General features: G+C 48.6%; 1 protein-coding gene across 1 annotated transcript in view; it reads left to right on the top strand.

Annotated features, from left to right (window-relative positions):
• Positions 1-27246, top strand: part of LOC125117757 (dipeptidyl aminopeptidase-like protein 6) — a 555755-nt gene that overhangs the window by 488260 nt on the left and 40249 nt on the right. Inside the window, exon 5 of the mRNA XM_047763847.1 lies at positions 5328-5402. Within this exon, the coding sequence (XP_047619803.1) occupies positions 5328-5402 (75 nt within the window). The remainder of the gene's footprint in view (positions 1-5327; positions 5403-27246) is intronic.

Genomic DNA, 27246 nt, shown 5'->3' with positions numbered 1-27246 from the left:
CTCTAATTGAATTCATTGGCAGTGTACCTGCACGTTGAGAAATGTAAAGGACATTCTTTAGAATAAAAAAGCTCATAGCAGATGAAAAGGTGGATCTACATAATAGGGTGACAAGAGCTAGGAAGGATAAATATGGTCAGTGCATGGCTGGGCTTTGGATGGAAACAGGTAGAATGAATTAACTAGTACTGAAAAAATGCATCCATCTTTTTATAAAAGGGTTCTCCAAATGTGAACAATGTCCACCTCCTTTTAACCTTATGTAAAATTTCGGAACCTTTTCTCCTACTCTAAAAATTGACATTAAAAATACCATCATGTATACAGAATATCTTCGGACGTGTTATAACCTTCTCGAGTATGACACCTGGGGCAGAAAACTGATACAATGTGACGGCAGTATAAAGACCAATTTCTTATGTCCCCACGTTCATTATGTCCACAAATTCTCTTTATTAGTCCCAGAAGATTTCAGGATTAGTTTTAAAAAGTAATCATAAACTATGACATATATTTTAAATATAAAGATAAGCATTCCCATCGTGGTGCAGCGGAAATGAATCTGGCTAGGAACCATGAGTTCAATCCCTGGCCTCGCTCAATGGGTTAAGGATCCCCCATTGCCATGAGGTGTGGTGCAGGTTACAAATGCTGCTTGGATCCCACGTTGCTGTGGCTGTGGTGTAAGCTGGCAGTTATAGCTCCGAATCAACCCCTAGCCTGGGAACCTCCATATGCTGTGGGCGCAGCCCTAAAAAGACAATAAATAAATAAATAAATACATAAATAGAAAGACAATGCTTAAAATTAAGTAAAAGTGGACTTCCCGTCCTGCCACAGCAGAAACGAATCCAACTAGGAACTGTGAGGTTGCTGGTTCAATCCCTGGCGTTGGTGGGTTAAGGATCCAGCGTTGCCATGATCTGTGGTGTAGGTCACAGACTCGGCTCAGATCATGAGTGGCTGTGGCTGTGGCATAGGCCGGCAGCAACAGCTCCAATTCGAACCCTAGCCTGCGAACCTCCATATGCCACGGGCGCGGCCCTAGAGAAGACAAAAGATAAAAAAAAAGATTAAGTTAAAGTGGAAAAATATGTCATGCAAACAGTAACCAATATGAAGCTTGAATGGCTGTTTTAATAATCAGACAAAGAACAAGGAATACTACCAGAAACAAAAAGAAATATTTCGTAGTGATAGAGGAGTTAGTTTGTTAAGAAGACATGAGAATCCCAAAGGGTATTCAACTAGCAATAGGGCCACCGTCTTTGAAGCAACAATTGGTTGAGCAGAAAGCAGAAATGGACCAATCCACAATTATAGCTGGCAATTTCAGTGGTCCTCTCTGAGTAATGGATAGAACATGTAGGAGAAAAGCTTGGTAAGGAGACCGGAGTCCTGAAAACACTGTTGTGAGTTCCCGTCCTGGCTCAGGGAAAAGGAATCCGACTAGGATCCATGAGGATGCGGGTTCGATCCCTGTCCTTGCTCAGTGGGTTAAGGATCCAGTGTTGCCGTGAGCTGTGGTGTAGGTCACAGATGCAGCTTGGATCTGGTGTGGCTGTGGCGTAGGCCAGTGGCTACAGCTCTGATCGGACCCCTCGCCTGGGAACCTCCATATGCCGCGAGTGCAGCCCTTAAAAAAAGACAAAAAAAAAAAAGAAGGAAAAGAGAAGACTATTAACCAATTGGCCTAATTGACATTTGTAGATCACGCGACGACGCAAGGGCACAACACACATGCTTTCTGAGTGCACGTGGAATGTTTATCAAGGTAGATGGTAGTCTGGGCCTTTAAAATAGTCTCAATATATTTCAAAGGTTGGAACTTATACAAAGTATCTTCTCTAACAAATACAAAATTAAACTAGAATTCAGAAGCAGAAATATATCTAGAAAATACCCTGCTGATTGTAAATTAAACAGCATACTTCTAAATAAAAAATTGGCCAAAGGAGAAATCAAGTGGAAATAAGACACTAGTTTGAAATGAATGAAAATAAAAATATTTGATATCGAAATTTATGGTACACAGCTAGGCAGTATTTACAGCTCTAAATATTCATAGTATATCTAAGCTTTCACTAGAAAAAAAGGAAAAAGTAAACCTAAGTACGCAAAAGAGAGATAATGGAAGAAATCAGCCCAGAAAATGAGAAAAAAATAAAGACTATCCAAAGCTAGTTTTTGGAGGAGATTAATAAAATCAACCAGGAACAAAGGTAAAGGATGGAACAACCAATATCAGGAACAGAAGAGAGGCCTACAGACGTTAAAACGATAGTTGAAAATATTTTGAGCAGCCTTAGGTCAATAAATTTGACAACACAAATGAGGCATATAAATCTTTGAAAGACCAATTATCACAGTTCACTGAAAATGCAGCTAGGAAGCTGAATAGTCATATGTTGACATAAAAAAATCTAATCCATGGTTTAAAAACTCCATATATAGAAAATTCAAAGCCCAAATATTTTCTCTGCTGAATTCTACCAAACATTCAAGGAAAGCACAATACCGATTCTGCCCAAACTCATAGAACAAATAGAAGAGGAGGAGGAATAAATTCCCAAATCATGTATTAAACCAGCACTACTCTGAAATAAGAAAACAAAGATATTGCCAGAAAGAAAACCACAATTTCCCTAAGGAACACACGTTCAGAAGTCCTTAACGAATTCATAGCAAATCCCATCTAGCAATATATAAAAATGGGTGATAGAATTTAGAATAGAATTTATCCAAATAGAATGTATCCCAGGAATGCAAGTTTGGTTTAACACTGAAAAATCAAACCATGTATTTTACCACATTGGCAGACTTTACAACCTAATCATCTCTCAATCGACACAGAAAAAAGCAGTTGAGAAGGGTCAACAGTCCTTATAACATTTGACATTTATCGTAAAAACTCTGAGCAAACTGGAAATAGGTAACAACATCCTCAGCCTGATTAAAGGCATCTATCAAAAGAAAAAATGGGAGTTCCCCCTGTGGCTCATCGGAAATGAATCTGACTAGTATCCATGAGGATGCAGGTTTGATCCCCAGCCTTGCTCAGTGGGTTAAGGATCCGGTGTGGCCGTGAGCTGTGGTGTCGGTCGAAGATGTGGCTCGGATCTGGTGTTGCTGTGGCTGTGGTGTAGGCCGGCAGCTGTAGCTCCGATTCGACCCCTAGCCTGGGACTCCTACATTCCTTATGCCAGGAATGTAGCCCTAAAAAAAAAAAAAAAGATTAAAAGACCATGAATATGGCATTAAATAGTGAAGAGTGAATGCTTGTCCGAAAGATCAGGAAAAGGCGAGGCGTCCACTTTCATGCCTTCTCTGTGGCTTCATACTGACAGTTCTCTAGAGCATAATTAACAAATATAAAAAGAAGTGAAAAGCATCCAGTTAGGAAAGGAAGGAAAAAACCGTCTTTATCCACGGGGTTGGGGGGGTAGATTATGTAGAAAATTCTAAGGAAATTTATCTGCCCCCCCCAAATTCCCAGTAGCACAATTAATTAAATTTAACAAGGTTACAGAGCATAGGCTTAAAGTACTAAAATCAATTACATTTCTATATGTTAGCCATAAGCAACTGGATACTGAAATGAAGATACCCATGTATGTTTCACATATACAAAACATCAATAAAACTAAATACTTGGGGATACATTTAACAAAATCTGGGCAAGACTTATATGCTAGAAACTACAAAACATGGTTGAGAAAAATTAAAGTGGGTTGGTTTTTTTTTAAAGGACTCCTTTCAAGGAGCTTACATGCTGATGAAGGAAACGGGAAATAACTACATACGTACATAAAGAATTACATAGAAATTTACCCTATAAAATAAATAACCATAGACACACCAGTAAAGGTAAATGGGTGAGGATCCTTCTTACAGCATTGTGCGTTACGACAGCAGACTAGAAACCCATCACAGGTGTCACTCACAGCCTCCGCGTGTGCACATTCGCCTTGTGCTAAAATGGATGTGTGAACCCAAGTGAACGCTCAAGGTACTTTGCAGTCATGCTCGGACACGTGCAAAGTGGCAGAAGGGTGTCAGCTCTTATCCTGCAAAGAAGCATCCTTCTCGTGGTCTGTGCGGTGCCACATTCTTCACACACCTGTGCTCTTTGTTGGCAATTACGCTGTTTGAAATGGCCCCAAAGAATCACGCCGAAGTGCTGCCTTGTGTCCCAGGGCAGAAAAAGGCTGTGAGATGCCTCCCGGAGCAAACACGGTGTGTTAAGTGAGCCTTGTTCGGGCCCAGGCTGTGGGGCTGTCAGCCATGCAGTCGGTGTTAATGAATCCATAATATATATTCAGTAAAATGCCTCCAAACAAAAACACACTTAAGACGAGGTTCTGTGTTGATTGGTTGATAAAAACACTGTGACCAGAGACTCACAGGAACGGCATTCTGCATTTCCCCTGGGAGCAGTGTTGGTGGAGACTTTCTAGAATGTAACGACCAGGAACAACAAGAATCTTAGGCAGCAACCCTTCAGTCAGGACTGAGTAGATGAAGATATATCCACATCATACAATTGTATATAAGCTTGAAAGAGCACCAATTCAGGCTACCCGAACTGTGAGTTATTGGTGCATGAGAAAACCAAGGTGAGAGTTGAGTAAGGTGACGTCACTTTTAGCTGTGGTTGTCCATCTGTAGGTTTGCATGTGGTTGTGTGGTCCTTTGAGTGGTACACCCCAAGCTGACAAGAGAGGGCTCTCTCCAGTGGGTCTGAGGGTCTGTACGGCAGTGTGAGTACATCAGGGAAGAGGAGTAAGTTGGAGCGAAACACAGCATTTTTGATGCTTTCACCTAAGTAAAATTACCTGCGTACTAGAAAGAAATTTGAAAGAAAAAAATGTTAGCCCCCTATACACTGACTTGTGGGCCAGCATCCATGATGGTGAAAAAGCAAGTTGCAGAGCCACGTATGGGATGTGCTTCTCTTTTCGGAACAAATCTATCAAATACAAGCTTCTGCATATAAGAATGAGCCAAGGAAAAGATAGAACGATACAGGGAGGTTGGGAGTCTCGTGGGAGACGGGTATTTGTTTTCGTATTTATTTCTGTTGATGTGTTCAGGTAGATACAAAATGTTTTGTTGACATTTGAAAAAAAAACCCTACAAATAAAATGTAAAATACTGTTAATTAACTGAACATTGTCCAGTGAACAAAAAAGGATGTAGCCATTTTTAATAGGCTTTTAGCAAGTTTAGAAAATGATACCAGCAGACACCATTAAACTACAAGATTTTGAGTTATCTGTAGTACTTTAAAATTTGTTCTTTTTTTTTTCTTTTTTTGATTCTTTTAGGAATCGCTAAGAGCCATCAGATATGAAATATCTCCGGATAGAGAATATGCTCTTTTTTCCTACAACGTGGAACCAGTGAGTACTACTCTTTTCTATTTATATATATTTTTAAAAGCTTCTTTATTCCGATACCTCATTAAGTAAGTATTTTTCCCTTGAATCTTCATTCCTGGTCATCTTTGACTCCTGTAAGAAATCCTTGGTGGGTCCTGGGATGGTCTCTTTATGTGCCACACTGCCACCTAGGGGAGAGGAAAGGTATGAACATCTTTTTGGCAGGGGGAAAAAAAATCACTGCTTTTTAGAGCCTGTTTAGTAGGATTTTCTTAGTGAGGTGGTGAGAAGTTGTCTTTTTAATAGAGATTTTACTTCACCCTTTTGTGCAGTTATTTTTCTTGCCATTTTCTCACTCACGCCATGGATTTTATCCTGGGAACAAAAAGCGACTGCCAGGCTCCCCCTAAATTAAAATCAGGTGTTAATCAACTATATTCTAGAGAAGAGTTGAACTCTCACTTTCATTTTGTAGACCCCTGTTTTTAGCACTTCGAAGATGAGTTTCCCATCAAATTTCACCAGAATTGTCTATAAAATCTCACCCTGGGCTTTAGGTAGCAGGAAAGTGGGTCTTGTCTTTTTTTTTTTCTTTTAACATACTAATATTTTATAATTCCCTTTGGTTCTTTATATGAGCAAGAATGTGAAATGTCTGTGTATAAGTGAAACAGGTGTTCAGCTTATGATATGAGCCTCTTAGAACTGTGCCTCTGGGCAAAAGTGCATCATTTATTCTCTGGCAAATAAAATCTAGAATTCCACCGCCTTTCCAGTTCTTTTGAGACCATTCTCATTAGGGTTTTGTGAAGCTTCTGTGAGAGATCATGGGACCTGCATCATAATTCAGGTCTGAGTAGCTCTTTGGTGAGTTTGAGAGACTTCCTGGGGCCCGAAACGGGCAGGCTTGTGGCTTTACATCCCAAGAGGGAAGCTGGGGTTGGCGTGGAGGTGCAACTCCAATTCTAGCAGTTTTAGAGTAGCTTTTAAAAGTTACCTGACAACTGGATTATTTGTTGGAGACAGCCGATTTGATTCAGCTTTCAGTTGGAGATTTATTCTTCCAAACTTGGGTCGTTTAAAATTCTCTATCTTTGATTTTCCATTTACTCATTTTTTAATGTCCATTATGGAAAAGCTTTCATTTTCTTCCTCCCAATCCTTTAAAACAACTGGTCGCCTCTATTTAGTTGATCAGGGAGGTCCGTGAACTTGACATATGGAATGGCAGGTTTCAACCTTGGAATTCCGCACATCCTGCACCCAGCCTACGTGCCTCTAAGCATGATGTCCAATTTCAACTCCTTTCACCACCCTGGGAAGCTCCCAAAAAAATGTCATCTCCACACCTAAGGAAGAGAAAAATGCCAGTAGATATTTGAAGGACTTTCCCAGGGATGAGGGTAATGGGTTTGTTCTGGATTCTTCCAGGAAACACAACAGCTGAGTGAGAAAAGCATAAGACAGATTTCAGGTCGTCTTTCTAGAGAATCTTTTAATAATGGGAGGATCCCAGCAGTGGGATGAGTCCCCTTGTTTGGGAACGAGCTTCCTGCTCCTAGAGCCTTCCAAGCAAGCTCTCTCTCCTCTCCCGAAGCTCCTCTTGAAGCAGTGGGCTGGAATCCCATTGCACCTGATAACCATTTTGGTAAAGACTGTTTTGCTAAATCTGAGTCCTTCACCACATAGAACATTGGCTGTAAACGTGAATCTTGAACTAACCGTATCTGCCTGTGTGGCACCTGTTGGCCTCTGGCGTAGACCTGTGTTCAGTTTGTTTTCTCCACTGCAGGAAATGTAAAAACTTGGCGTGGATCTGGCTAGACTTTAAACTGTAAAAAATGGTTTAAGTATATTAAGTTTAAATATGTGCTTTGTAAAAAAAAAAAATCTGTACCAATGGATACTTTTAACTCGAATCAAAGAATTAACCGTTTATAATTTTGAAGTACTGAGAAGTTACTTTATATAGACTATCCAAGCAAGTAGTCTGTGCTTTTGGAGGAAAAAGTAAGAGGAAAGAGCTTGGAATTCTGCAGCAGAACTCGGAGTTTACTCTTTGGAAAAGTTTCCTAATTGGATAAAGTACAATGTCGATATTTTTAGAGTATCCCTTTTCAACGGAAGAACCTAGATCCATAATTCTCAGCAACGTGGAAATAAAGCACCAACCGAGGCAGCAATTTGTGCCAAAGAGATCTATTATCTTACCTAGTGGAGCTTGCAATATTATCAACTAGGTGCTACTGTGAGTAGAACAGCCAAGTGCTTAAACCAAAAGGATTTGGCCTTGTTGGTGGATTGGGGGATATAGGTTCTGTGACGTGGAACTTCAGCTGGGATCTGACAGCCCTTGGGCAGCAGCGTGCACGAGGAGGAGGAAGTAGGGAGAAGTCGAGCCTTCCAGAGAAGGGAGAGGGCAGAGGGGTCTTGCGTTGTTTATGGGTTTGGTTTGGGGATTATTGACTTTCCGGCGACGCTGGGACATTGAACAGGAGATTCCAAGTGACTAACTGGAAAGCTGGGTGTGACGCTTGTAAACAATGTCTAGGATGGAGAGCAATCTAAGGGTCCTCGTCTCAAAGGCGGAAAATAAAGCCTTGGGGTAGATAAAGTCATCTGCAGGGAGAGTTATATGAAATACTCGAAAAGTGAAGAAGCCTTAAGACTGAGTCTTGAGGAGAGTCAATGTATTATGAAGGTTATAGAGCAGAAATCTTCTAGGGAGTAAGAAAAGGGGAAAACCCAATGAAGCATCTCACTCTGTATAGAAAGAAGAGAAAGTGGTCCTAAGAGAAGGAAGTAGTCCCCTAGGGGTTGGGGTACCTGGCCCTGACCTTGAACCTCTTCTCAACCCCACTCTCTCTCCAGGCGATCTTATTCTTTCTGCAGCTTGAAATCCCATCCCTAGGATTTGGAATTCCTGGTTATATTCCTGTCCCAGGTCTTTCCTCTAAGCTCCAGGGTGGATGCTGTTACAGGATGTGTTATTGGCTTGGTTGCTGTCCTAACCCACTGTCCCTAGAACCTTTGGGACTTTGTGTTGAGGGGTGTGCGTCTCAGAGCTCTCTGCTGGGGAAGTAAGAGAGGATGCATCGATGCTTCGGCTTCTGCTCTCTGTTGGTGACGGGGCCCAAGGAGCGTCCACACCCCCATACTTCTGGGTTTTGAACTTTTGAGCCCAAGTGGCTCCGTGGATCTTCCCCAGGCCGGATGTAAGGCCCTGTCCAGTTCGTTGCACCACCGCGACACTGGCTGAAGCCTGCGTGTGGTCAACCACCTGGGCAGTGGGCTTGAGAAGAAGGGGTGTCTGAGGGCTGTCCGTGCAGGAGGGGTGGGGAGAGAATCAGTAAACAAGAACAGATCATTCAGGAGTCTGGATTCATATAAGACGGAGGGAGAGACTTTTAATTTCTGTAATAGATATTGCATATTTCTTCTCATTTATTCAGACTAGGTGCAATGTTGCACCATTTCCCAGTTATTTTACAAAAACTGGTTTTATTTGCCCACTTTTACATGGTCAGCTGCTCAAAGAGAAGGCTTCTAGTCTTTTATCTCTCGTGTACCCCCACCCCAGCCCAGGACTACCCGTGTGTATTTGGTGCTGAACAAACATGCGTGTGGCCTTATCTTCTCTCTGAACTTCTGAGCTCTGGATCAAGAGCCACAGTGACTTGATGGACTTTCCGTCCTTGAAATGTTGTCAAATATACGAAAAGATAAAATTATGTCATGAAAGGAAGAGACCCTATTTGTGAAACACTGTAACCACCTTCCATGTTTGTTCTGGAAATGTAAGATCAGGCTAATTAACATACCTTTGTTTCCTCCTAAACTCTCCTAATTTTACTAAATCTGTAACCTAGCTAACATTTCTGAACATCCACAGATTAACTAATTTTATCTGTGTGTTTTATTAATGGCCTCAATAGTACCCTCTTTTTTTTTTTTTAGTCTTTTAGGGCCATACCCATGGCATATTTCCAGGTCCTATAGGTCCATCAATGGTCTGGAATTGGAAAATGATAAACAATATCATGCTTTTATTTATGGGGTCTCAGGCTACTGTTCACAAAATGTTTCTTTATACCATCTCATTTCTTCTCAAAAGACCATTCCTGCCTCGAAGGGCCAGGTTTCCTGTTATTTTGTTTGTGTTATTAACAACTTCATAACATTTTTCAGTGGGTAGCTTCTGAAGGGTTCTAACTAGGGTAGACATTGGAGGGGGGAGAGTAATTTCTTACTTTTAATTTGAGAATTACCTTAACTAAATTATACAAATGGGGTAAACTTCCTTAAAACAAGAATAATCTAACGAGAGCAGCCAGCCATGTGCCTTCATATTGCGGTAAATTTGGCAAAAGTGAAGATTCCAAAACTCTTTGGGAAGAGGAAAGAAATTAAACTGTCATATCGTAGCTCCTTGAAAGATACTAATATATTTTATGATTTTCAAAGAAGAAAGAGGAGTTCCTGTCGTGGCTCAGCAGAAAGAAATCTGAGCAGCATCCATGAGGACGCAGGTTCAGTCCCTGGCCTCACTCAGTGGGTTAAGGATCCGGCATTGCCAGGAGCTGTGGTGTCAGTGGCAGATGTAGCTCAGATCCCGCGTTGCTGTGGCTGTGACGTAGGCCGGCAGCTATAGCTCCAGTTAGACTCCTAGCCTGGGAACCTCCATATGCCGCGGGTGCAGCCCTAAGAAAACAAAAACAAAAAGGAAAAAGAAATTATATCTGAAATATATTCTTCCTTAGAGATTATTTTCTGAAAGAGCCAGTGAATATTTGTGAAGAATTTCATTGTAATGTTGAAAGTTCATTGGAGTGGTTGTTCTTAAAGCCAAAAGAACATTGTTCTGATCCAGATAAAATCTTGTCCAAATTTGATCTAAATATAACACCCGTCAATCACCAGCATGGTTGTGGATGGGCTTCTGTCCCTTGTGGCCACTGGGTTTCTCGTGGGCTGTTGGCCGGAGACTGTCCCCGGGTCCTTGCACCGCGGGGCTCACTTTGGGTCAGTCAGCTCCACGGGGAGACGTTTGACCCATCAGAGCATCGGGGAAGAAGAGCCCAGACGGGGCAAAGGATGGAGGTCACAGTGAACGCCAGGCAGGGGGGGGTCGGGAGCCATTCCAGAAGCTTCCGATGACACCGTCAGTAAGGAAGTCCTGTTCCCTATCAGTGTGGCCCTGAATGAGCCCACGATCTGCTGCAAGGACTCGAGAGACCTCCCTTCGGATAACGCATTCCTCCCCTCCTTACCCGGCCCCCAAAGTTCCAGGGAGTTAGAGAAGCCCCCAGGTGTGATTCTAGCCTCTGTTGGGGGCATTTCTCTTCCGTCCTCTGAAAGTGACATGCTGGTGACCTAGGGTGGCCCGAACCTCTGCAGTTCTTCCGTCAGAGAAATGGAGATGCCATCCTGTTCATTAGTGACCGAGGGGGATTATGAAACCAATAGCAGTCATCACTTAGCCGCTGGGTTACTTTGTGAATTAAATTCATGACAGGAGAAGAGCCCGGATCCAGATCTCGAATATCAGAGGTTCTAGCCGTGTAATTTCTTGTTTTATTATTATTATTATTATTATTATTATTATTATTATTGTATTTTCAAGCTTGGTGGAATAAAGATGCTCCATAAATCCAGGGCAGCGCAGTGTTGCTACGATTCTCTTAGGAACCCCAGTTAAAACTGACTCATTTTTTTTTCCTTTTTACTATTTCTAGAGTCTCCAATTTAGCAATAAAATTAGAATACAAGGAGAAATCACGAAGCTGTTTAATATGATATGTTGCTCTTGCTTCACTGGTACCCAATTTTTTTTTTTTTTTTGGCTTTTTTGCCTTTTCTAGGGCTACTTCCCATGGCATATGGAGGTTCCCAGGCTAGGGGTCCAATCGGAGCTGTAGTCACTGGCCTATGGCACAGCTACAGCAACGCGGGATCCAAGCCGAGTCTGAGTCCCCACACCACAGCTCACGGCAACACCAGATCCTTAACCCACTGAGCAAGGCCAGGGATTGAACCCACAGCCTCATGGTTCCTAGTCGGATTCGTTAACCACTGTGCCACGACGGGACCCATCTTAAAGAACCTGGTGACGTTTGTGCTGGAAAAAGGACAGTGTACCAGGAAGTGTTACTGTGTTCATTCTGTCTTCCAGGGACTGTCCTATGAGCCATCAGCGATAAGGTCCCTTGCTTGCTGGGGACATAAACTGCGCTGTTTGTGGCTCCTGGGGTGGCCTTTGCATCCACACTGCATGTCATTATTGTCACTTTTTTAAACATTTATTTGATTGAAGCGTCAGATGTACAGCCGAGGGATTCTGTTATACATATTCTTTTTCATATTCTTTTCCGTTATGGTTTATTACAGGAGATGGAATATATTTCCCTGTGCCACACAGCGGGCCTTGTTGTCTGTCCATCCCGTGTAGAGTCTTTTGCATCTGTGAACCCCAGGCTCCTGGTCATCCCTCCCCCAGCCCGACCCTCTTGGTCCGGCTTTGTCTCTCTTAACCACCCCCAGTAGGCCTGCCTGTGCTGCACGGCACAGAGGCTCTGGAATCCGTTGGTGGGGCTTGATCAACCTTGGGTGTTCTTCCTTCCTGCAGAGGCAGGGAGTGGTGTTTTCCTTGGGTTCTCAGCACTTAAAACTTTGCACCAAGTCACAGACCTGCTCTCTCTGTTTGTGCTAGATGCTGGTGACCCTTGGGAGTTTGTGTCCCTGGGGTCCAGCAGCTTTCCCCGTCTGTGGACAGGGGGGGTGCCCAGCCCCTAAGGGCTTCGATTCCTCCCCCTCCCCTCGTTGCACCCCTCCCCCAATCTTCCTGCTCAGACCTGAGAAAAGGTGGTTTTGATGCTGCAACTGCTTGTTGCAGGAATTTGAAGCTGCTTTCACATCTGAGAAGTGGCCACCCTTTTCCGGCCCTTGTACGTTGATGTAGCCATTTTGCCGTCTAAGGGAATGTGAACTTGATCGTTCACGTAAAGCTTCAAAAATAGCCAACCATGGATAGGGCCTGATCCTGCCTGTTTGGTTTAAGGAGAACCTCAGCTGAATTCCCGAATCTCCAGTGTAGCGTCAGGGGGAGTTACCCAGGCACCTCTATCTAGGAGAGTTAATCTTTTAAAGTGGCTTGAGACTTTATAATCACAAGGGATTGGCTATAAAGCATTGAGCCTCTACGTATGGACCGACGTACGCAAATCAATTCCCATAATTCTGAGTGCGCGCATCCCCTCTATGGCAGCTGGTACCCGTTCTGGTTGTGTGTTTCTGATGTTCGCTACTGTCCAGCAAACATGAAGTCTTTGCCCCGTGGTGACCCGTCGGCTGCTAGACCAGCTCTTTCTGCCTGGTCTGCGGAGCTGTCTCTGGCCTGCCTCTGGGAACCAGCTGATCCCCGTGGCTCCTGCTGGATGAACCGTGGCACCTTTCCAGGTGTCGGGCTGAGGTCAGCGTGGCAGGGAGGTCCCCGTGTCCATCTGCGGCTGCCTCCGGCTCAGACGTGGTAGGGCAGGGCCATGGTCACTGGCAGTTCTGTAGCCACTGCGATTGGCAGCAGGCGGACCCGTTTGCCTTCCGTGGGGAAACTGTCCCAGAACCGCCTGGAAGGGTACCTTGGCCCCTACCTACATTTCTCAGAAGCCCCTTGGTTCTGTGACTAAATCCAGACCACCTTCCCTTCCGAGCAGGATTTATAAAAAATTGCTGACATCGATTCGTGGGCGCTTTCCCAAGGGGGCCTGGTTGTCCTGTCCGTGACTCTCGCTCTATTAGATTATGGAAGGTTGTCACTTGACTTTGGAAGTGTGTCTTTGTTACACCGCCAGTGAAGCGCTGTGTGTGGCCGCCCAGGCTTGTAAGGGTCCAAAGGTCAGAGGTCTTGGGAAATGGGTTCAAGGCTGAGTTGATGCCAGCAGGGGCGGGTTCCACTCACCTGCTTAGAGGAGAGCAAGTAATTTCTTTGCCGGAGGTTTGGTCCTGGTTGGCGTTTTTTGTTTCTTTTGAAATTACAGCTACAGATTCTTGGACTTTTTGTTTTTGTCTGCTGTTGTTGTGTTGTTTTTCGTACAGAACTGGTTTTGAAATGCACAGGCACAGACTTTTGGTTTTTTGTTTTGTTTTTTGTATTTTTTGGTATAGAGTATAATTGGTTTACAGTGTGGTGCCAATTTCTGCTGTGCAGCAGTGACCCAGTCATACCTGTGTGCACATTCTTTTTCTTCATACTATCTCCCATCCTGTTCTATCCCAAGAGATTGCCATATAGTTCCCTTTATGTGTCTTTCTATTCAGGTTTTAACACTAAGTTTAAAAGCACAGGAGTTCCCGTCGTGGGCAGTGGTTAACGAATCCGACTAGGAACCATGAGGTTGCGGGTTCGATCCCCTGGCCTTGCTCAGTGGGTTAAGGATCCAGCGTTGTCGTGAGCTGTGGGTGTAGGTTTGCAGACGCGGCTCGGATCCCGCGTTGCTGTGGCTCTGGTGTAGGCCGGTGGCTACATCTCTGATTTGACCCCTAGCCTGGGAAACCTCCATATGCCGCAGAGAGCAGCCCAAGAAATGGCAAAAAAAAAAAAAGTTTAAAAGCACAAAATTTCATATAGGAAACCCAAACAACAGTTCTTTTTTGCAACGAAAGTAAACATTGTTAAGATAGTTGTATCTGTGTGGGTCTGTGTGTGTGTGTGTGTGTGTGTGTGTGTGTTGCTCTGACAAGAGGGGAGAAAGAGTTTAATCGACCTGAATCACCTCTGTGGATCCCAAGTGTCATGATTAATGTTTTGGAGCACAGCTTCTGTAGGGTGCCTGAGATATTTACTTGCCTTCCTGGAGTGGTACAAAGAGAGGCTTTCTTGGCATGTCTACAGGCAGGAGAAAAGTCCTAATGAGGCCTCGTAGCCAGGGCTGGGGTGCAGTTTCAGCAGTTGTAATGGGAGTGATGCCTTGTTTGCTATAACCTGTGACCCTGCCCTATGACCCGGGCCTGCCTTGTGACCTGGGGCCTGCCTGTGACCTGTGACCTGCCCCTATGGAAGAAGACAGGTGAGGGAGTCCAGGCGCTCGAAGAGTTTGGATGAGCTGGAGGAGGAGGGATGTGGCCTGGAGAGGCGGAGGGCGCTGGCGATGGGCGCCGTACATTTCTCCTGCATCTCTCACCCTTTGGCTCCTGGGAAGCCTGGGGTGAGATTAAAGGATGCTCCTCGGATGATCTATCTTCAGGACAGAAACAGATCACGGACTTGGAGAGCAGATTCCTGGTTTGCTGGGGGGGGCGTGGGGGGCAGTAGGGAGGGCATGGGATGGACAGGGAGTTTTGGGGTTGACTGGATGCAAACCGTTAGATTTGGAACTGCCCTGCTGTACAGCACAGGGAACCATGTATGTGATCGGGTCCCTTCTCTCTTTCAACAGAGTTTGAAGAAACATTTTAAATCAACTATTCTTTAATTTAAACGGAGGGGGCAGGGCATGTCGTGACCCGCCAGAAGCCTGGCATCAGTGAAGGCAGGAGGTGGTGGCAGCCATTCAGGAAGAGACCTCTGGTCAATGGGCAGGTGTTTCAGAGGGCCCAGAGGAGGGTTTGGGAAGCAGGGCACAGTGAGGGGTTGGTCCCACAGCAGACGCTGGGCACCTGTGTCATAGAGGGCGTTGAGGAGGAGGCTGTGGCGGCTTCCTGGGCGGTGGTGGTGGTGGCGTCTAACTGGTCGTGCTTAAAGACCCCCGGCCGGAGGAGGGTCTCCGAGTCATTTAAATTAACCAGGGGAGTTGTGTCCTCAGTGATAAGGGAAATGAAGAAATGTAAGTGAGGAGCTGAGGCGCGTGGGCTTGCTGAGTGGCACAGTGAGGCATGAAGCAGAAGCCACTTAATTGCTTCTGTTATGAATGGCCGTCATTGTAATGTAGTGAAGGGGTGGGGGGGAGACTCAAAATCTCATGAAAGATCTGTTCTTCGGTTCCAATTTAGCACTCCATTCTTGTGGGTAAGCTCGTTAACCCAGTGGACATGCAGAGACTCCGAGCTGATGGATAGGGGACTGAGCTGCTGGGTCTTCCCATCAGCAATGAGGGCCTAGAGATTATTGCAGGATCATGCTCTCTCCTTGGCCGTTAGGCATTTTTATGTTCCCCAAACACGAAGGAAGTCATCCTTGTTGGAAGTGAGGACCCGTTCCATTTGTGATTTTCACTCCAGCTGCCATCAAAGTGACTTAAGAAAACGTTACGAAGATGCCGTCCAGAGTGTTATCAAGAGCGCACGTATCGCCATTTTGGCGCAGTGGTAAATGAGGAAAACCTGTTTCTAGAAGCAGGTTAGGACATGTCCTGGCTTTTTTCTAGGCGACTAAAACCTATTATGTTTATAATAAACAGATTTCCTGAATGGAATTCTCAAGAATTTATTGTGGTCCCACCTCCTTCTTAGGGTTTTCTGCAATAAGGGAGCTGTGTAATTTGAAAAACCCATGATGCGCTCCATGCGTGATTCAGCAAGGGGAGTCTGGGGAGTCTGGAGTTTTATTAAGCAATAGCTTTTAGTTGTCTGTGGTCTTTTTCCATCTTCTCCTGGGTTGCATTTCTCCTGAGTGTTATGGTAGCGAAAAGCCTGAAAATGAGAGAGGAGGCTTTGGTGCTGCTCTATCTCGTGGTTGATGCCCACAAACCTCCAGACGTGGCGGGGTTGACAGGTGCATCTGCTGTGCTAGAACCTCCGGCCGAGTCAGGAGCCACAGTTGTTGAATCTGTGGACGTTTGCAAGCAGAGGCAGTGCATTGCTGGAGCGGGTTCCTCAACTGGGTGCTGCCTGGGTCTTTCTGTGACTTGCCTCTACTGGCAGTGGCACCAACTCAACAGACAGTGTCTTGCGAGATTTCCTCTGTGTGTGTGTGTATGTCCGTGCACACGTGCAAATGCTCCTGTGTGCCCTTGTGTGAAGGGGAATAGTAAATAATTTCCACTGAAGGTGAGAGAGCAGAGGTGGAGTGTGCCGTGTTATTTTCCCAGCAGCCTCTGCAGTCTGTTATATAATTAAGCCAAGATATGGAGGCAACCTAAATGCCCATAGACAGATGCATGGATTAGGAAGATGTGATACATACATACAATGGAATGCTACTCGGTCATGAAAAAGAATGGCATAATGCCATTTGCAGCAACATGGATGCAACTAAAGACTCTCATACTAAGTGAAGTAAGTCAGAAAGAAAAATACCCTATGATGTCACTTAATATGTGGAATCTAAAATAGGGTACAGATGAACCTATCTGCAAAACAGGAGCAGACTCATGGATAGAGAACAGACTTGTGGTTGCCAAGTGGGAGGGGGAGGGAGTGGGATGGACGAGGAGTTTGGGGTGAGTAGATCACACTGTTCCATTTAGAATGGATAAGCAATGAGGTCCTGCTGTGCAGCACAGGGAACTCTATCCCAATCTCTTGGGATAGAACGTGATGGAATATAGTATGAGAAAAAGAATGTACATATGTGCAACCTCAGAGACCACAGCGTGATCTTAAAAGCCAGATGGGAAGATGCTGTGGGAACACTTGCCTTTCTAGTTGGTACGACTTAGGGACCAGTCACATTCCCTGCTGAGAGTCACCAGGGAACCCACAGTGGGTGAGGCCTGTGGGTCCAGTGTGACCGGAGGGAGGAGGAGACAGGAGGAGCAGGCAGGCAGGGAGGACACAAGTCCTGGGGCCAGTCTGTTCACGGGTATTTTTTATTTTTATTTTTGTGTCTTTTTTTAGAGCTGCACCCACGACATATGGAGGTACCCAGGCTACGGGTCTAATTGGAGCTGTAGCTGTGGGCCTATACCACAGCCACAGCCACACCAGATCTGAGCTGCATCTGCGACCTACACCACAGCTCACGGCAACCCCGGATCCTTGACCCACTGAGCAAGGCCAGGGATTGAACCCACAACCTCATGGTTCCTAATTGGATTCATTTCCGCTGTGCCACGATGGGAACTCCTGTTCATGGGTATTAAAATGCACATTCTGGAGTTCCCATAGTGGGTCAGCTGTAACAAACCCGACTAGTATCCACGAGGATGTGGGTTCCATCAGCTCTGATTCAACCCCTAGCCTGGGAACTTCCATAAGCCGAGAGTGTGGCCCTAAAAAGACTATATACACAAATAAATGCACATTCCCTCCAAACCCCTGGCGGTGGGGGAGGGGGGAGTCTTGATTGGGAACCCAGGAAGGGTTAGAAAGACCAGAACAGGAGAGCTGCTTCTAATCTGCAGGAGCCCACCTTCCCCGCCCTCACACACCCATGCACAGCAGTGGGGGAGGCAGCGAGGCCGACACAGGAAGGAGAGAGAGTTATCAACTTGACCCCCAGCATCCCAGAGAAAAGGAGGCTAAACTTCCTGTGGATCCTGGAACAAAATGCTTAGAGGCGAGAACACGTTCCCAGAGGTGAGCCCATTGGCAGACACTCAATTTCTCAAAAGAGTAAAAAGCCCTTGACTCTCCCTGCAGGACATGTGACTCCCTGCTGTGCACTGAGCAGGGGGGTTGGCGGCGGGGGGGGGGGGGGGGGGGGGGCGGCAAAGGGTGAAGGTTAGTGAGCCAGCCTTCGAGGGCAAGTCTGTCTGTGCAGCAGCACCCCTCCTCCCTGTCTCTGTCTCTGTCTCTCTCTCTCACACACACACACACACACACACACACCACTCACTCACTGTACTTAGTATATTTCCTCTCTAGCTCTGGCCATTGACAAATGTCTTCTTTCTTAAGGAAAAGCTTGAGACAACCCGGTTGGGTGAACTTGACTTTCCCTGCGGCGCATCCATGTCTTTGTGAGCAATTTATAGAAAAATGTAGGTGCTGTGTCCTTCCCTTGTTAGAAATCCCAAGGGGCGAACATTAATGGCCAGAAAATGCCTCCACCTCCCCTGCTGGTGAGCTTGCCCAGTCCGTGCGTCTTATCTTTCTGCCCTCTGGGTTTTCGGAGCGGGGGGTGGGGGGGTTGGTCTGCCAGACGGGTCTCCCTGAGCAGCCAGTGTAGGACCAGACCCTTTTGGCTACATGATCTGCATTAGGTTTTTTAGTGTCTAGGAGCCAGGCTGGGGGAGGGAGCTAAAGAACACAAAGAAAGTGAAGAAAAAAATCTTGCATCCGCTGGGAGCTTGAGGGGCAAATGGCAGGTGTGCTACAGAAATAAAGCCCTGGAAGGAGTCCGTGGGTGAAAACACCAGGGTAGGGGGAGAGCCCAGGGGGGGCGGGGCTCGTTTAGTTTGGATGGAAGCCTTTGGAGGAAGGTGGAGGGTCCCAGGCAGTGAGGAGGTGGAGCTGCCTGCTGGGGAGCGGTGAGGGAGGGGGGCATGCAGGAGAAGAGGAGGACACACACAGTGCTCACGCCCAGCCCCGCCCGGGCTCCCCTCCTGCCAGCTCCTTCTCCAGCACATCAACAGCGGAGCCCTTGGAGGCTCTGAGCGCGCTCAGCAACCTCAGGAACAGGTGCGGGACAAACGGGGCTTTATGGGAAAGTGAGTTAGGAACCTTGTGGAGGCTCAGATCTCTCCTTGAGATCCAGCGTGGAGGGTGAGAGCTTATCAGCTCCAGCCCCTTTTTATAGTAAAGAGCTTTCTGAGCCTCTCAAGCCTTTGAAACCAGCACATCTTCTCAGCAGCCACACTTATCAGATGCAACAAGGAGGGACGCGTCACCAAGCAGGGCAGAAGGACTCGGAGCTGACAGCAGCACAGGAGGCTGGGCTTCCTTGGTGGACTTGGCCATAAACACCACCTCCTCTTAAAACCTCCTGTATCCCCAGAATGTCCTAAGGTGACTTTGGAGGCCGCTACGGCCTCCTCCTAGCTGCCTTTAAAAAAATTTTTATTGGAATATAGTTGACCTTACAATGCTGTGTGGGTTTCAGAGGTACAGCCCAGCAAATCAGTCATACGTGTACACATGTCCGTTCTTTCTCAGGTTCTTTTCCCACATAGGTTATTCCAGAATGTTGAGCAGAGTTCCCTGTGCTCCACAGTCAGTCCTTGTAAGTTGTCCGTTTTGTATACAGTAGTGTGTGCATGTTAACCCCAGCCTCCTAAATTTCCCCTCCCACCGCCTTTCCCCTTTAATAACCAGACGTGTGCTTTTTTGTCTTTTCTAGGGCTGCTCCTGCGGTACATGGAGGTTCTCAGGCTAGGGGTCCGATCAGAGCTGTAGCTGCCGGCCTACACCACAGCCACAGCAACACCAGATCCAAGCTGTGTCTTTGACCTACACCACAGCTCATGGCAACGCCAGATCCTTAAACCGCTGAGCAAGGCCAGGGATCGAACCCGCACCTTCGTGGTTCCTAGTTGGATTTGTTAACCACTGAGCCACAACGGGAACTCCCACACAAGTGTGTTTTTGAACCCTATGAGTCTGTTTCTGTTTTGTAAATAAGTTCCTTTGTATCATTTTGTATTAGATGCCATGTATAGTGATATCCTATGATGTTTGTTGTTAGCGCACTGTCAGAAACCAGGTTTTTGGAGGGTGTCTTTCCTGGGAGCGGGTGTGTGTCTGACCCCAGGTAGGATCGGGTGCCCTGCCCAGGGGCTGCTCCCAGGATAGCAGACAGGTGCTACCCCAGGTGCTACCACAGCCTTGCCTTCCCCCAGGTCCGCAGATCCCTGGGTGTCTCCCTTCTCTGCACGTAGGCAATATGGAGATTTGTCCTGCCGTGTCCTGTGACAAGGTCCCTGGTTAAAACAAGAGTCCCGAAGGGCTTGCTTTGAGACTCTGAGGTCTGGGTGGGTGCAGATGGAGTGGAGCCTTGGGCAACCCAGCTGGAAGGGCAGTGGTGGAGAGTGCCACGGCGACACGCTCTGGGTGCCAGCCCATCCTGTCCTGGTGAGGGCTCGCTTCTCAGCCTGTGGGCAGCCGCCTTCTCTCTGTGCTCACGCGCCTTGCCTGGGTGCCCGGGGGGGGGCTGAGAGAGCTCTCTGGCGTCTCTTCCTAAAAGAACACTCATCCTGTCACACCAGGGACCGGCTTTATAACTGCCTTTAACCTTAATTACTCCCCATGGGCCCCGTCTCCAAATGCAGCCACGGTGGATTGGGGCTTCACTGTGGATTTGAGGGAACACAGCGTATTCTATATCCCCCAAGTTCATGTTCTCATCCCGTGCAAACAGCCTCCCAGAGTCATGACTCATTCCAGCATCATCTGCAAACCTGGGTCCAAAGCCTCAGATAAACAGCATCTAGGTCATGTGTGGGGGAGACTCCAGGTGGGATTGAGCCTGAGGCAGATTCTTCTTCTGCTGTGAACTTGGGAAACCAGATGAGTAAGTGTGTCCAAAACACAGTGAGGGTAGGGGGGCGGGCAAGGGTAGACGCTGGGTAGACACTGCCATCCCAAAGGCGAGAAGTCAGAAAGGAGAAAGGGGTCCCGGGCTCCACGGATGCCCAGAGCCCAGCAAGGCAGGTTTCTCTGTATCTTAAGGCTCAGGATGTATCCTCTTTGGCCCCAGGCTCCCCCTCCTGGGCCCAGTGGGACAGCAGCAGCCCCCTCACGGCTCTGGGCAAGGGGTCCCTGCCCTTGAGACCTCAAGCAAGTGCATCCTGGCCACCCAAGCAGAAGCAGGTGACCCAAACCCTGAGATCCTCTGAATTGCCTTCAGGGTCTTTCACAGCTTTTCTTGAAGGATGGAGCATGGCTGCAGCTAGCCAGCGCCGCGGTCCCTTCTTGGAAGATATGAGAAGTCTGGTGTTCCCTCCCAGCCTGCCCAGGTTTTTTGTTCCCTTGGTTCTCCGATGACAGTGCTTCTGCTGGTGGAATCCCATCTCTAATTCCTGCCTGTTGCTGAGTGGCTGGCTACCTCTGTGGCTCCCACCCACACCAGCACCCTTAGCAGTGGGTCTGCAGGAGCCTGTGTTCGCTTCAGAACAAGCCTTCTCACCATTCGTAAGGTGCCCGGTTCCTTTTGGCTTGGCCATTCCTTCTCCAGCTCATCGCTCCCTTTGCACATTTCACTCAGTAGCGGGAGGACCCAGGCTGCACTGTCAGCATCCTGCTTAGAAATCCCCTCAGCTGAACATCCAATTTCATGGCTCACAAAGTCTATCCTCCGTCAAAGACCAGAACACAATTCAGCCAAAATTATCTGCCACTTTGTAACGGGAATCGCTTTCTCCCAATTTCCAGCGGTGTCTGAGCTCTCGTCCGAATGGCCTTTCTGTCCACAGTTCTCCCAGCCGTCCTCTCTCCGCAGTCCAGGATCTTCCCAGCATGCACCTCAAAACTCCTCCAGCCTCTGTCCATCACCCAGTTCCAACGCTGCGTCCACATGTTTAGGGGTTGGTTACAGCAGCACCTACTTCACGGTGTCATAATCTGCTGGTCAGCTCGCACTGCGATGACGAAACACCATGGACTGCGTGGCTCAAACCACAGGAGTTTATTTTCTCACAGTTTGGGGACAGAAGAGCCAAGGTGCTGGCGGATTTGATTTCTAGGGAGGGCTCCCTTCCTGGCTTGTGGCCGGCCGTGATCTTGCTGTGTCCCGACGTGCCTTTTCCTGGGAACGTGTGTCAAACGGTGTCTTGTCAGAGCACCGATCCTATCAGATCAGCGACGCCCTCGTGACCCCCTCTGACCTTAGCTGCATCCTTACAGGCCCATCTCTAAATGCGGACACACTGGGGATTAGGGCGTAGGGGTGTGGATTTGTTGGGGACCCAAACATTCAGTCCAGTCATCTCTCTCCCTCCTCCGACCTCCCTGGTGGCCCTCCTGGCAGAACCCGAGACTGTCACGGCTCCCTCTTCCTCTACCTTTCCTGGTTCCGAATCCTCAGAAAGCCCCGTTGGTGCTTCTCCCGAGCCTGCCGGGCAAGGGTTTGTCCCGTGTACGGATTTAACTGTGAGTCCCTCCTTCTCACACAGCCTACTCGCCTGGGGGCCTTGGTCACCGCGGTTGCGGTCCAGGCCGTCGCCACCCCCATCGTGTGGTCCAGCAGACGTATCAGCAGGCAGCTTGTTAGAAATCCTGAATCTCAGGCCCCTGCTCCAAACTTCATGAGTTGGAATCTGCACTTGAAGTAGATAGACCTGGACATGACTCACCTGGGCAGTACGTTTGTGATACAGCAGGGACCCCCCCCCCCCCAATCATGTCTCTGGTCCAGATCTCTCACCTGGTCTCCAGAGCATGTGTTCTGCTGCCTCCTGGGGCCCCTCGGACCCAGGCCCAGCATGTGCAAACTGAATTCATCCACTGCACCCCCAAACAGACATCTTTCTGCGCTCTGCATGTCAGTGTGGCGAGGTACCTGCCGTCACCCCCTATTTCCAGGGCCCCAGGTAAAGGCCCTGCGTGTCCCCCCACCACCCACCACCAGGCAGCATCACTGCGCCCTTGACCTTGAACCCATCCACGTCACTCCTCCGCACTGCCGCCATCCGGGCAGACCTTCATGTGTTTCCTAAGAGCTGCGTTCACCTCCCCGAGGGCTCCTTGGCCTCCGACCTCCCTCCACTGCACCCAGCTGTTACCTGTGCTCCTGGCTGCCTTCAGGGGGACCTTTCTAACTCGCCAATCTGATTATCCCCTCCCCCGGTTTGCAGCCCTTGGGTGTTCCCCTCTCATCTTCCTGCCAGCGTCCTTGCCACCGCCTTCAGGAAGTGGTCTGTTCCGTTTGACACACCTTCTTCTGAGACGTCCAGCCCTGCCCCAGCCCCTTAGTGAGCAGACTCTCTCTTCCCCTATGGCCTTTGCTTCTGCAACCTCTCTGTCAGCAACACGGCCTCCTCTATCACCCCGAAGCTGCCCCACCTCCTGTAAATCCCTCCGGTAGGTGGGTCAGTGAGCCCTGTGTGGACTGCGGGGTGCACAGCACTTAACAGTTTGCTGGTCGCAGGCTGATGGGTCCCCACCTCCCTCCACCGGACTGGAAGATCCTCAGAGATAGCCTTGCATGCTGGCTGTCCCATAACAATCCGCTACTAATATTCAATTCACAAATGGAAGGCCCCCCTTCCCCCCCCCCGTGGTGGCGCGTGCCCACTTCCTGGCTGTGAGCCCACTGGTGCCATGTGGACCCCATTGCTCCAGATCCCATCGTGGCAGCAGCCGGTTTCAGCTTCCGTGACTGCAGGTTCTTAAGTCACATGCATTTTTGTTAAGCCGTGCATGTGCAAGAGGGGTTGTGCGGCCGTATCTTTTAAAGCCTCCCCTACTAAGGAGGCTTTTCATGTCATAAATATTTAAGAATGCTTTGTGGCTGATCTCCATAATTACGCAGCTCAGAACGCAGCAGAAACGCTGCCTGTCGTGGCCTCTGGTCGTGATGTCCCTTAGCCATCCCCAGTCTCTTCCGGGATTTCAGTGTGTAGCTAATGTGATGAAAAATCGAATTTTTACTTCTCTTTTTTTTCTGGTTTATAGCTTTTGGGGAGTGAACCGTTCTATGAGTTTTAAAACCTGTGTGGACTTGTAACCATCGCCACGCATCAGGTCTACCCACGCTGCCCCTTGGCAGCAAGCCCTCCTCCGCCCCCAGTCCCTGGCAACCGCTAATCTATTTTTTGTCCCTGTGGCTTGACCTTTTCCAGAATGTCATATAAATGGAAACACACAGCATGTAACCTTTTGAGAGTCGCTTTAAAGAGGAGAGTTTTTTTAATGTCCAAATATGGAGAAAATCTTGAGTTTCTTTGCAAGATCCGTTCCTTCACCGTCTCGGCACGTGGAGGGTTTTTGCTGGAAGAACGTATCGGTTGTTTTGGTGGAACACGTGGCGCCACATTGAGCTGTGGGAGATGTGGGTTGAGTCCTGAACTTCGAAGTTAAGGCCTCTCCAGGCTGCACCCCTCTGCACAGGGTGGGGTCTCGGCTCATGGAAGGTGACTGAGACTGAGAGAAGGAAGCCACAGAGAGTGAAGAAGACAAGGACGAGCAGAAAAAGTCAAGGGCACATCTCTGAGCAGTGATTTCAGCTGGGGCGGGGGGGGGGGGCTTGGAGGAGCAACCTGGGGGAGCTGAAGCAGGCAGGGGGCTGGGGCAGGGGGCTGACTCGAGCTGCCAGGAGAGGCAACGGGAGGGGGAGGAGGCATTTCAGAAGGGAGAACCCACGAGCAGGTGCTCCAGGTGGGATGTGCTCAGTGGGCCTGAGAGTCAGGTTTATCCACACTGTCTGCCGGGAGCTGCAGCATGTGAGCTGAGGTTGGTGAGATGGCGGCTTACGGCCCAACTGATGTGTCTGGGTTGATCCTTTATGCTGCCACCGTGGAGAGGGAGCCACGTGGTCACTGAGTGGGAGGACGAGGCGAAGCAGCAGGGAACTTTGGGAGAGAAACCCTTTCTCAGGAGGGCTGTTCACACCACGTGCAGCCTCAGCTCGCAGCAGCCTCCTGGCCCTGCTGGACACTCAGGCCCCCAGGGTCACACACGGTCACTGTGCAGCTATGCCACCAATGGACCAAGGGAGACATTTCCAGGAGGACCCCCGAGACAGCTCGGCTCTCCTGATGGAGAGGCAGTCTCCCTCCCCGCCACCGCTGCCTTTAGGGAAACTGTCATGTCAGGCCAGGGGCCAGACCGGGAGCAAAACCCATAGGAAGATGTCTGAGCACGTGCAGAGCAGGCCCTGGAGGACACTGGCCTTCCTATGCCGGCCACCACCAGAAAAGCTAAGTCCTGGTGGTAGGAGCCACTGCCTGCAGGGTTTTGTTACTTACAACTGAATGAGCTCCCAGTGACCCCATGTGTGGCTTCCTCCCTCTGGGTCCCCTTTGACCTTGTCCAGCTGGTGACCTCTTCCCTTCCATGGGGAAATTTAACTCTTTGTGCACACCTCCCCAGAGGCCCCCAGCACTGCATGAAACGCAGTAAACTGTTAACCATGCCTGTCTCCCTCTCCCTGAGCTGCGAGCCACACCCCCCCCCGACATGAACAGTGGCCTGTTCCCTTGGCACTTGGCAGATGATAAATGATCAGCAAGTATTGGCTGCATAAATGCCAACACAAACCAATGTCACCGGCTCAAGAGAGGGGAGGTGGGAACCAAGGGTGCTCTGAGTTCTTGCCAAGTCACGGCCCGAATTCCTCCGCAGAAGGGAGCGGATGGTTGAGGCGTGGGCTCTGCCCACCAGAGGGTGGTGCTTGCCGCATTTATCGTCCAGACATCACCAGTCACCCCTGCAGGGTCAGGGCGCTCATGTCACCTCTGAAATCAGTTCTGCTGCATCCAGGCAGCCTTTGTCTGTAAATCAGAGGCCATCGGCTTCCGTGTCTGACCATGCTCTGTCCACGACTCTGGCCCCGCTGACTCGGAACCCTCTTCCTCTGCCTCTGTTTCCACTGCTGCTGCCCTTGTCAGGGCTCTTGTTTCCTCCTGCCAAGACGTTCAGCTCCCTCCCCGCTCCTCCCCCCAGAGGCACCCCCCACAGGCTGCTGGGTGCTGTTGCCCTATCTGGCCCTCGTCATACCCCTCCTCCATGCAAAACAGCATACCTGCGCCCAAGGGGCCAGCAGGGAGGGGAGACTTGGCCATGGGGAGGGCCCTGGCTTTTATGTGCCCATCCCCAGAGTCCCATCCCCTTAGCCAAACAGCGTCATGGAGTCACGGAGCTGAAATGGACCTTTGTAAGATGGTCTGGCCCGTTTCCCACTTCCCAGGAGAAGGAGGAGCCGTCTGCTGACCTGATACTGTCTCGCCGCAAGCCCTGGGACTCAGTGTGGTCAAGTCAGGCCGCGACCCGTCTTTCAGCCCCAGGGCTGCCTTTTCTGTTCCGTCACCCCGTCTGCCCCTCCGCACTGCTCTGCGTGCACCTGTCTCAGTGGCCCCAGAGAGCACCTGCTGCCATGTGCCCAGGCTGATCTGTTTCAATCCACTGTGCGGGGAACTGGCCAGGGTCCTGAAAGCAGAATCCTTGGAGGCAGGATGGCCAGCAGCATCAGGCTTCTCAGGCCTGCAGCTGCCGCCCCCACCCGCTGCCGTCATCGGCAGACACAAGCCTTTGGTGAGGCATTTTTCCCCAGTCGCATCTGTTCCCCCAGATGATAATGCAGAACAGCTGCAGACGGCTCTCTGGTCAAGGATGCTGGAGCCAGAGCCCTTGCAGCTTCTGCGTCTGCACAGGCTCACTCTCCAGACCACCTGAGAGAAGAGCTGGGCCCTCATCGAGCTTGAAAATGCTGCTTTTCTTCCCCTGCTCCAAGTCCCCAGTGTCCCCAGAAGGGTCCCACTGAAGGGGGGAGGCATCTTTCACTGGTTGAAATGGCTCTTCTCTAAAAGATGCTGGCAGGGAGTTCCTGTGCGTATTTCCATTCCTAATCACAGGACAGAGACGGGTGCTCCTGAATTGCTTCACGATGCCTCTAGGACGGGCGATGTTAGTTTAGCATTTCTTCCTTCAAGATATACACCCTCAAATTAAGTTTGTCCCCCACTATTACGGTGGTTAGCACTTCTCACCTAGGCTTCTCTTGCCTTTTTATTAGCTTGCAACTATTTCTAAGATCTCATCCCCATAAGTTAGTCTTAATTGTCTACCCCAGACTCAGGAATTTTTAAATACCCTGGATAAAAAAGCTAGCTTGTCTGTTGAAACCAAATATCCATGGGCCTTACCAAAGCAATAATGCATGTGTTCCTGAAAAATGCATTTGTAAATTAAATCAAATCACGATTTTTAAACTACTCGTTCGGACTCTATCTTTGTGTCTACAGCCGGTCCTCCCCCCTTATTTATTCTTCTGTGGACCCTGACACACACTCAGTTACCCGGAAGCTTCGTGGACAAACATTTGCTCCACTAAGGAGCAAGAGGCTTGTGAAAACGGTGATGGATCAGTCTGTTCTCACAAAGCCATTTATCAACAGAA

This window comes from Phacochoerus africanus, chromosome 16, assembly GCF_016906955.1.
Source record: "Phacochoerus africanus isolate WHEZ1 chromosome 16, ROS_Pafr_v1, whole genome shotgun sequence".
Classification (NCBI taxonomy): Eukaryota; Metazoa; Chordata; class Mammalia; order Artiodactyla; family Suidae; genus Phacochoerus; species Phacochoerus africanus.
Note: the sequence above shows the minus strand (reverse complement) of the source record. Positions and strands in the feature narration are given on the sequence as shown.